This window comes from Ipomoea nil, unplaced genomic scaffold (genome assembly GCF_001879475.1).
Source record: "Ipomoea nil cultivar Tokyo-kokei standard unplaced genomic scaffold, Asagao_1.1 scaffold1361, whole genome shotgun sequence".
Classification (NCBI taxonomy): Eukaryota; Viridiplantae; Streptophyta; class Magnoliopsida; order Solanales; family Convolvulaceae; genus Ipomoea; species Ipomoea nil.
This window is the reverse complement of record NW_017617789.1, coordinates 724,900-736,150: the sequence shown is the minus strand read 5'-3', so window position 1 is coordinate 736,150 and position 11,251 is coordinate 724,900. Positions and strand designations below refer to the sequence as shown.

The window sequence follows — 11,251 nt, the reverse complement described above, 5'->3', positions numbered from 1 at the left end:
AATACCACATTTGATCCTAGTATTGTTATGACATGACCAATTTTGGTTCTCTGATCTATCAACAAAATAGTTTAAATTCGGTTAAATACAAAGAAATTTTGGTATTTAGTTACGGATTTTAAAAAAAAAACATAAAAATATAACATGATCAACTCACTTTGTATAAAAATGACCAAAATGTCTTTGTATTTAACGACATTTCAACGATTTTGTTGACAGAGGACAAAAAATGATCATACCAAAATAATATTATGACCAAATATAATTGTTCTGATAAAAAATACTAAAAGTAGACTGTCACCTATAAATCTAGGACTAAAAATGGGATTAACCCTAAATATCCAAATTGCCTTAATTATTGAAGTGTATTAGAAATTAGTATTGTATCAGACGCAGTGGCTATTTCACACTTACTCAAGATAGTTGTTATGTGGTTCTAGTTCTAGAATGAAGATATTATTTTCCAAATTCAGATTCATTTCTCATATAAAATAATTTTAAAAAAAAAATTCTATCTAACAAATGAAAACAACAAAAAATTAGCGGTGTATCTACTTTTGCCAAGAATGAATAGCAAGTTTAATTTTGAACTAGTGGGAATTAACATTGATATAAATTCAAACTATCTAGCTAACCCAATTGATTATGAACTCTCTAAACCCCAAATTAATAAACTTGGATTAGGTTAACATGATTGAACAATATCTTAGGAAGATGGGACGAAGGTCAAGGCATCTTTAAGATATTATATGTGATGATGATGGAATATTATTGATTGATTAGGTGTCTTATGAACTCCTACCTAATTCTTATCAATAATTAAGATCTAATCATTGTAAAAACTATGGCTTAAAAAGAGTGGGTTATGCTTTTGTCATTAAATCCCATACCTTAACCAAGCTTACTTTGAAAAAAAAAATGTGGAAAAGTTTTGTTAGATAACTCATTTGGTCAATTCAACTCCTAGCAACTTTTCCAGGCTGGGGAAACATGGTTGAACCACCTTTGTGTAAAAATATTATTGTTCACTTAATTTTGTTGTTTTGTTTTTGAAATCAAAACAATACACTTGCCAATTTAATTAGGTTAAAATACATAATTAGAGGGCGAAACTTATCACTTATTGACGCATTGAAGCGATATTTATTATTAGGAGGTCAGAGATTTTTTTTTTTTTTTTTTTTTTTTTTTTTTGGGGTCCAATTATAACAATGCATTTAGGAGAATAAGGATTTCATTACCAAACCATACAATATGTGTTCATAATTTGATAACTATAGAGTTCAGAAATTATAAATTTACAGTACAGAAATTATCAATCTATAGTACAGAAATTATGAATGTGCAGTCTAGAAATTATAAATCTACATTATAAATTTTATGAATCTACAGTTTAGAAATTATGAATGTACAGCGTGTCCATCATGCACATGGTGGACACGGGTCCACAGCATAATTTGCCTACTTTGACGCAAATTATGTTGTGCAATCGTGTGCACCATGTATGGTGCACACGGTTGCAAAAACGACGTCGTTTTAATTAAAAACGCGCGTCCCACTTAAAAAAAAAAATCAGGTTCGATTCCTGGCAATAGCATTTTTTTGTGCATAATTTGAATTATATATCCACAAATTCATAACTATATATCCACAAATTTATAACTATATATCCACAGTGAATGAATAACACAAAATCCAGAATGAATGAACTAAATATCCACAATAAATGAACTAAATATCCACAATGAATTAACTAAATATCCACAATGAATGAATTAAATATCTATAAATTCATAACTATATATCCACAAATTCATAACTATATATCCACAATAATGCTGTTGAGGGGAATCAAAACTGAATTTTTTTTTAAAAAAGAGTCGCGCATTTTTTAGTCAAAACAACGTTGTTTTGCACACGGTTGCACAGCATAACTATTGTACTTTTGACAGTTAGACTTAAGAGAGTGATTTATAAAGAACCATAATAAGATCATTCCTTTGGCCCAGAAAGCCCAATGTACGTTTATACAAAAGGCCTAATATTTTTTTTTTTGATAATAAAAGCCCACTATTTTTAAAATTGGGCATTAAGTATTAGCCCATTGCTTTATAAGCTATCTTCTCTTTCAGTTTTCCGGGGACAACAGAGGGGAAGGAAGAGATGCAGAAAAGAGATATCGGCAAGCAAGGCGGAGGATCCGGTGGCTCCGCCCCTCCGGCGGCGAAGAGAGGCCGTCCATTCGGCAGCGGAAGTGGCAACGCCTCAACGGCCGCTGCATCTGCAGCAGCTGATTCAGTAGCTCCCACTACTCTCCTCGGTCCCTCTCTTCAAGTTCACTCCGCTTTCGCTGGTTAGTCTCACGGAAACCCTAACTCACAGACGGACATTTCATTCTCATATACATAAGTAATTTGTGGTTATTCTTTGGCGAAACAAGCTGAGGAAAAATATTCAGCTTAAACCCTACCTCCACCCTTAAAATAGAAACTTGAATTAAATCCAGTTAGGTTTCTATCAATTAATCTGTAATGTTTTGTTCACTTTGGCGTTTGAATATTTGATAGCTTAACTGTTTAGGTTAGTTCGACTTAAGCCCTAGCTCCACTTTTAAAAGAGGAAGTTTGAATTATGTCCAGTTAGATTTTGATATATTTTAGTCCATTAATTATGTTATTTTCTTTCATTTTGAGAGCTTTTACTGTCATCTGAAAAATAATTTAATTCACTAGAATTTAGTAGTGTCATTAATTGTAAATAGGATAGTGGTGGTTTGCACCCAAGTTGAGTGAAAATGGCCCAATGTTCGTTACTCTGCTCCAGTGTCTCTTTCCAACTGTTTAACATTGCAACACTGATTATCGTTTTAAGAATCAGAATGTTGAGGAGGGTTGGGGATTAGTTAAAATTTTCAGTTGCCATGCTTATTACTTGTTTGTCTGAATTCTCTGTGCTTATTCACCAGAGCAGAATAATAAAAGAATTGTTCTAGCTCTTCAAAGTGGCCTGAAGAGTGAGCTGACATGGGCATTGAATACTCTCACTTTACTATCATTCAAAGAAAAAGATGAAATTCGGAAAGATGCTACACCTCTTGCCAAGATTCCTGGATTGCTTGATGCTTTACTTCAAGTTGTAAGTCTCCTAAAACATCCAATGTACCCATACCCAATGTGGCTTAAGAAAAAAATGTGCATAGTGATGGCTGTGATCCTAAAACAGATAGATGACTGGCGTAAGATAGCCCTACCAAGGGTGAGGGTTTTGGGTTCGAATGCGGCTGTTACTGGATTTGGTAATGAATATGAGGCCTTCAGCTCCAACAATTCAGTTCCCCATCCAAGGTAACTTTGCACAATTGTGCTTAAATGGTTAAACCCTAAATATTTATTCATTTGGAATTCATAAAATGAATATTATGGATGATCCCTCTCACTTCAGCTCAGGATCAGGGTCTTCCAACAAAGAGGCATCTGATCAAAAGCCTACTGCCAAAACTCATCCTTCTGGTTGGTGGTTTGGAGAAGTTGGCTTGTTTAATTTGGATGAGGAAGGGCGAGCTGAAAAGCAACTTTGTGCTGTCGCTGCTTCTAATATCATCCGCAACTTCTCTTTCATGCCTGATAATGAAGTGATCATGGCTCAACATCGACATTGCTTGGAAACCCTATTTATGTGTCTGGAGGATTATGTTACAGGTAGGACAAGAAGTGGTCACTTTAATTTCTTTTCTGTACTGATAAAGTGATAATATGGCATATTGTTATTCTATTTTTAGTTTGATATTTCTGTTTCCAAGAGATTCTTTAAAGTGCTTTAGGATGTATATGCCAACAGAGGATGAGGAGCTTGTAACAAATGCCCTTGAGACAATGGTAAATTTGGCTCACTTGCTAGATCTTCGAATCTTTACTTCATCAAAGCCTACTTTCCATCCGATGACGTAAGTTCTTATTATGCTTTGTGTTAATCATGCTATAAAACCTGAGCTATTGAATACCTTTTACTTGTTTTGCTATTCAGGGAAAAACGTGCTGTGCTTGCTATCAGGGGATTGATGGGATCTGCTGTCAAGGCCTGGCATTGTGCTGCTGCAGAATTAATTGGCCGTCTGATAATAAATCCTGATAATGAACCTTTCCTTCTTCCTTTTGCTGCACAGGTTTCCTTAACATTCATATTTTCAGCTAAATTTATAATGCATACTAAACCAGGAAAAGATACAAATAATTGATAAATTCTGCAGATATATAAACGATTAGTTGATATTATGGGCTTACCAACACCCGAAGCCCAAGCGGCTGCTGTCGGTGCATTGTACAACCTAACAGAAGTCAATATGGACTGCCGACAGAAGCTTGCCAGTGAAAGATGGTGAGATGAATTCAAGCACAGTTAACTTTTACAGCTTAAAATTTTGTATTTATACACCTGAATGCAGTACTAATTGCTATGAATTCAGGGCAATAGATCGCTTATTGAAAGTGATTAAGTCGCCACATCCTGTGCCAGAAATTTGCCGGAAAGCAGCATTGGTTTTAGAAAGCCTTGTGTCAGAGCCACAGAACAAAACTCTTCTGCTAGTGTATGAAAACGCATTCACAGAGATGCTTTTTTGTGAATCAAAGTACTCCGATATATTTGCAAGGATATTGTATGAACTAACCTCCCGTCCAAGCAATAAAATGGCGCCACCTCGCGGGATTTGGGGCATGTAAGTACAATGCGCCTTGCCTTGACAGCTCTGCTAATTACACATCACTTAACATGCCTGCTTATTCTTGAACTGTGCATTGTGACATCTCTTAGGTCTTTTGGTTTTACCTAGGTAGTGTGAACATGTGTCAGCCTTGACCAGTATGGCTTTCCTTGTACCATTGGTTTACAGTTAATTGTAGCATTAATTTACAGTTAAAAGCCAAGTGTCTGCAAGTTTTTGTATGATTAGAAATATGGTGTCTTCATTGTTGTATTACACCTTTTTATTTTTTGAACAGAGATATCATTCATTGGACACTGTAGTAGTTACAATTGAAGTTTTGTATTTGAACACTCTATACCTGCCAGCTTCTAGGTGGCAATCGCCAATCAGTGTTGTAAAAATCGACTTAGGTAGCTGTTTAGGCGCTAGGCACCCCTAAAGAGATTTCACTCCTAGGTGCTATTTAAGTGGCTGACTGACTCGGTCAATCGGCTGAGGGGTGTGTATGTGTGTGTTTATATATATATATATATATATATATATATATATATATATATAAGGGTGATGAAGGCAATCTTTTCATCTTCTTTGCTATAAAGATTTGATGGTAGCCTTTCAAAGCATCTATAAAGTTAAGGAGCTAATAACGGTTAGTCTCGTCCATCATCTAGTTGATGTACAAGAAGGGATGTGGGTTCATTGCGCATGTATATATTTCACGAAATGTATTCTAAACAATATCTAGAATACATATTTTCATATGGATAGGTATGTATATTGGAACACAACCAACATTTCATATCAATTAATATGCAAAATGCATATGAACCGTGAATTTATATACTGAATTCCCATAATATAATTATACAAATATAAGCATACTGTTCATCATAGAATATTTCGTGTTGATAACGTGATATTAGACCATAGCGCTCCTCTGTGAAACCACTGAAACGGATTGGATGAACATGAATAATATAAAGAAATAGAAATAGAGAGAAAATGGACAACAGTATAACTTTGATATCTTATTCCAACATCCACAATTCAATACAATGGAGCAAACATATATATATATATATATATATATATATATATATAATTACATTTGAAACGAAAAACAATAATGATAGTCATAAATATGACCGTTACAAGATCAATTTATACTGTCCATAATACTAATATTTATAACACAATCATATTATTTTGAGTATTCGGGAATAATTTAAGAATTAAGCGTTCATGGTTGCAACTTTAGGAACGTCAACCGGGAACTCGTGAATCTCGTCCATCCATGGGTTCTTGAGCTCGGCAGGATTGATGGTCTTCAAAGCACGCCAAACCGCACTGTTACATTTAAATCCAGCACCAAAGACGATCTGCCATGTCCGATCTCCCTTTCTTATCCTCCCCTTAGCCTCACAATAAGCCAATTCGTACCACAAAGAACTGCTGGACGTGTTGCCAAACCGGTAAAGCGTCATTCTTGAAGGCTCCATATCCCATTCACTTAGCTCAAGCCTCTTCTCTATCTCCTCCAACACCGCCGCCCCTCCGGCATGAATGCAGAAATGCTCGAACGCCAGCTTGAAGTCCGGCACGTACGTCTTCATTTTGAGCACTTTTGTCGCGAAAAATAGGAGCAGTTCCGATATGGGGAGGACTAATGGTCCGAGGGTGGTGATGTTTGTCTTCAAAGCCTCTCCGGCGATGGCGACTAGGTGTTTGGAAAGGGCGACGCCGATTTTTTAGGTGGCGTCATCTTCTTGGAACGCGCACGAGTAGCTCCGGTCATCGGAGCCCTTGTGGGTGCGGACGGTGTGGATGAGTTGGTACTTTGAGCGGCGGCGGTCGGAGGAGCGGTTGGAGAGGAGGATGGCGGCGCCGCCCATTCGGAAAATGCAATTGGAGACTAGCATTGATCGGTTGTTGCCGGTGTACCAATTGAGAGTGAGGTTTTCCATGGTCACTATTAGGGCATAAGAGTTCGGATGCACCCTCTACACAAGAGTAAACTTATTTAATGACACTCATGATTCTTGATATTTAAATTTTTAGTTGAAACAAAACACGTCATTTCATTTTCAAACTTATTATAAGCAAAAATCTTAGTTTGATTCTTATCAACAATATTTTTTTTAATTATCATTGTTTTATTAATTTTCTAAATACCTCTCTACAATTTATCAGCTAATATCTAACAGCCATTTACCCTATTAAAAATGAAATAAATGGAAATGGGCAAATAAACCTGCAAGAGTTGTTTGGCAAGGTCAATTGAAATGAGCCCAGCACTACAACCCATACCACCAAGGTTGTAGCTAGGAATGTTCCCCCAAAGCTTGTAATGGTTGACAATCATATCGGAAAGAGAAGGATTTGGGTTGAAGAGACTGCAATTCACCACAAGAATCCCAATATCCTTAGCCTTCACACCAGTTTTAGCCAGCAGCTCATCAATGGCGCCAAACATCACCATCTCACCCTCCTTCCTAGCCTCCGCCATGCAAGGATTGGGTGGCTGTCTCAAAAGGGCTTCTGGGAAATAAGTCTTTTCACCCAACCCTGACCTCTCCAATATCCTCTTCTGTAACCACAGATTTTCCTCAGTAAAAAAGTTGGTTTTCTTTGATCTATCCATGAAGATCTCCTTAGGGCACATAACCTCCGGTGGAGGCTTGTAACAGGCGAAATCCACCAAGTAAACCTTTCTAGGCCGTGCCATAATGAAGTAGAGTAGTGTCCCCAAGGAAACCAGAAGAGCAGAGCCGAGCGCCACCGTGACGAGATTGAACTTGAGGTGCTGCCATAGTTGGACCAACAACAAATACATGGCTAATTAAGGAATGTGTTGCCAAGGGTTTGAAGTGTGTATGTGCCACAATTTAAAGAAGAATATATATATATAATGCTTGTAGAACAAGAGGGGATGAAGGGCCAAGTAAGTAGAAACATACATGCATGCATGCCTTGTCATTGAACATGCATGTTTTTTTAGAGTTAATAACGAAAATGGTCCATCGACTATGCCGTAATTACCAATTTAGTCTTCGATTACCATATTACCTAATTAAGTCCGCAACTATGTAATCTTTGCCCAATTTAGTCGTCCGTTAACTTATCTGTTAGTTGATGGTTAAAATTAGGGGCAAAAATCTAATTTTATAAAATTTTTCCTTCATCTCTTATTTAACTGTGCGAAACAAAGACAGAGCGGAAGGTGTTGAAGATCTTGAACTTCTCCTTCAACACCGGCTTGTGCTGAGAATGATTGAAAAAATCGTTAGGCGCCCATCGGGCGCTCGGGGACCGCCTAGCGCTTAGGGCGCCTAGGCGGGGATTAATCGGCGCCTAGGCGTCAGTGTATTTTTTTTTTTTTTTAAATATCTTTAAAATTTTTAAATTTTTTAAGACTTGATAATTATAAACTATTTAATACTTTAATAATTAATACTAAAATATTAAATATTAACCTAAAAAGCATCTAGAGTTTGAACAATTTAGGGTTATTTCGCTCAAAACGATGTTGTTTTGAGTGAAATAACTCATTTAAAAAAGAATGGACCAATAGTTAATTGGCCGACTAGGCGACCTAGTTGGTGCCTAGGCGGCCTATTCGGTGCCTAGGAGACCTAGTCGGCACTTAGGAGGTCTAGGCGGCCTAGACGGCACTTAGGCGGCCTAGTCGGTCGCCTAGCCAGCCAGGCGCCTAGACCATTGATTATGGTGATACGCTAGGCGGTCAGCCAGTGCCTAGCGCCTAGGCGCCGATTAATCGGTACCTAGGCGGGATTTTTGCAACATTGGCTGGGACCCAGAGTAGAGAAGGAAGGCTATCCCATTGTTCGAACAACCGATCTCGAATGCCTTGTTCTGGGTCCCAGCACAAGCCGGTGTTGAAGGAGAATTCAAGATCTTCAACACCTTCCGCTTTGTCTTTGTTTCGCACAGTTGGATGAGAGATGAAGGAGAAAGTTTATGAAATTACATTTTTACCCTTAGTTTTAACCATCAACTAATAGACAAGTTAACAGAGGACTAAATTGGGCAAATGTTACATAGTTGATGACTTAATTGGGTAAGAATGATAATCGAGGACTAAATTGATAATAACGGCATAGTCGAGGTACCATTTTGATTGTTAACTCTGTTTTTTATTGAACGAACTGTGTGCAGCTCAAACTCAAAAAGTTGATAATAGAGATGACAAAATAATTGAGAAATAAGAGATAAGAAATCTGTTAGAAAATAATATTTTTTATGTCTCAAATCTATGAAGAATTGGTCTCTCTCAATTGCCCGCGTCGTTTGCAACCTTGCGTCGTGCTCCTACACATTCCTCCGGGTTTTGCTCTCATTGTTTTGCTTGCCGTTTTTGTCTCTTAGTTCTAGTGTATAAATATGTTCAATATTTGCCATTGTAATTTGTACTTATCAATATCAATTAATTGAATTCATTCTTCTTTCTCCACGTACATAGATATATATATTTTCTTTGTAATCCTCTTTCATTTGTTATTTATATTATTTTTCCCTATTATTTAACTTCTATAATTCTCAATTTTCGATTCTTCGCTTCCGCATTATTCCGCTATATTCCTAACAAGTGGTATCAGAGCCAAGTTTAATTGAGAGTTATTTTCAAAGATGTCAACTGTTACCAAGTTCGATATCGAGAAGTTCGACGGGAAAATTAGCTTTTCTATCTGGAAGGTTCAGATGGAAGCCGTTCTAACCCAGAACGGTTTGAAGAAAGCGCTAGCTGGGAAGAAGAAGAAACCGGCTACAATGACAGATGAAGATTGGGAAGATTTGGATGACAAGGCACGTTCAACCATTCAATTGTGCCTGTCTAAAGAGGTTCTACGTGAAGTGGTAAGTGAGAAGACTACATCAGATTTATGGTCCGAGCTGGAGTCGCTTTATATGGCCAAGTCTCTGGCGAACAAGCTACGCCTGAAGGAGCGTCTGTACACAATCCGTATGACGGAAGGTACTTCGATTAAATCTCACTTGGATGAATTTAATTCTATTTTATTGGACTTGGAAAATATTGATGTCGTAATTGAAGATGAAGATCGTGCTGTGTTATTGCTTGTCTCTCTCCCTAAATCGTACAAGCATTTCAAAGAAATTATGCTGTATGGTAATAGTAGTGATACCCTTACTTTTGACAATGTTAAGTCAAACTTATTGTCCAAAGAAAAGTTTGACTCTGAAATTAAGTCTGAGGACAAAGGTGAAGGCTTGACTGTAAGGGGTCGTTCACTTGAAACAGAGAGTAGCAATAAAAAATCTAGATCCAAGTCCAAAGGACGTAAGTCCAACAAATCCTGTAAGTACTGCAAGAAGCAGGGTCACGATGTGACTGAATGCTTCAAGTTGAAAAACAAGCAAGACAGAGAAAAGAAGTCTGCTGAAGCTAGTGTTGTTGAAAGTGATTCAGAAGGCGATGTTATGTTATCTGTTAGCTCCGGTGACAAACGGAGCAAGACTGAGTGGATTTTGGACTCTGGTTGTACGTTCCACATGTGTCCTCACAAAGACTGGTTCGTCTCTCTGGAACCAGTTGATGGTGGAGTTGTCTTGATGGGTAATGATACCCAATGCAAGGTTAGTGGAATTGGAAGTGTTCATATTAAAACTCATGATAATGTTGTCAGGACTCTTACCAATGTTCGGTATATTCCTGATTTGAAACGCAATCTGATATCCTTGGGCACCTTGGAATCTCTGGGGTGCAAGTACATAGCTGAAGGTGGAGTTCTGAAAGTCATAAAAGGCTCTCTTGTTCTCATGAAGGCTTCTCGTTCTGGAAGCTTGTACGTGTTGCATGGCAGTACTGTGACAGGTTCAGTAGCGGTATCCTCATCGATGTCTGATGCGGATCTCACTCAATTATGGCATATGCGTCTGGGGCATATGAGTGAGAAAGGCATGCATCTCCTGAGCAAGAAAGGTCTCCTTGGTGGTTCAGGTACGGGTAAATTACAATTTTGTGAGCATTGTGTTTTTGGGAAACAAAAGAGAGTTAGTTTCTCTACTGCTACACACCGTACCAAAGATGTATTGGAATATATACATTCCGATTTATGGGGACCGACTAAATTCCAGTCTATGGGAGGCTGTAGATATTTTATGTCTATTATTGATGACTTTTCTCGTAAAGTCTGGGACTATTTCCTGAAACATAAAAATCAAGCATTTTCTATTTTCAAGAAATGGAAAATACTTGTTGAGACTCAGACAGGTAAAAAAGTCAAGAAGCTCAGGACAGACAATGGCTTGGAGTTCTGTGAGTCAGATTTCAATGACTTTTGTGCGGCAAATGGAATTGCCAGGCACAAGACCTTGCTTGGTAAACCCCAGCAGAATGGTGTTGCCGAACGTTTGAACAGGACTCTATTGGAAAGAGCTCGTTGTATGCTCTCTAATGCTGGGTTATGGAAACGGCGTGATTTTTGGGCCGAGGCCGTTTCTACTGTGTGCTATTTGGTGAATAGATCTCCACATTCATCTCTTGATTTCAAAATTCCAGAGGAAGTTTGG

General features: G+C 37.7%; 1 protein-coding gene and 1 pseudogene across 2 annotated transcripts; one reads left to right on the top strand and one right to left on the bottom strand.

The window, feature by feature from the left end:
• The first annotated feature begins 2,128 nt into the window (after positions 1-2,128).
• LOC109185742 (armadillo repeat-containing protein LFR-like) lies at positions 2,129-5,052 on the top strand. Of its 2 annotated transcripts, none has more exons than XM_019335696.1 (8): positions 2,129-2,353; positions 2,966-3,135; positions 3,223-3,344; positions 3,442-3,698; positions 3,838-3,943; positions 4,024-4,162; positions 4,247-4,374; positions 4,463-5,052. In XM_019335696.1, the coding sequence occupies exons 1-8, from the start codon at positions 2,164-2,166 to the stop codon at positions 4,716-4,718; spliced, it is 1,368 nt and encodes a 455-aa protein (XP_019191241.1). In that variant the 5' UTR covers positions 2,129-2,163; the 3' UTR covers positions 4,719-5,052. The 2 variants fall into 2 exon arrangements, with proteins under 2 accessions (XP_019191241.1, XP_019191242.1); XM_019335697.1 differs by having other exon boundaries at positions 4,471-4,666.
• Positions 5,053-5,926: 874 nt separating this feature from the next.
• LOC109185775 lies at positions 5,927-7,535 on the bottom strand (annotated as a pseudogene).
• Between the last annotated feature and the right edge of the window lie 3,716 nt (positions 7,536-11,251).

Bases quoted from the DNA above. Each gene is read 5' to 3' on its own strand.
- LOC109185742 (XM_019335696.1), top strand. From the start codon at position 2,164: ATGCAGAAAAGAGATATCGGCAAGCAAGGCGGAGGATCCGGTGGCTCC. The intron at 2,354-2,965 runs GTTAGTCTCACG...CTTATTCACCAG, and splicing joins AGTTCACTCCGCTTTCGCTG to AGCAGAATAATAAAAGAATT. The intron at 3,944-4,023 runs GTAAGTTCTTAT...TTTGCTATTCAG, and splicing joins CCTACTTTCCATCCGATGAC to GGAAAAACGTGCTGTGCTTG.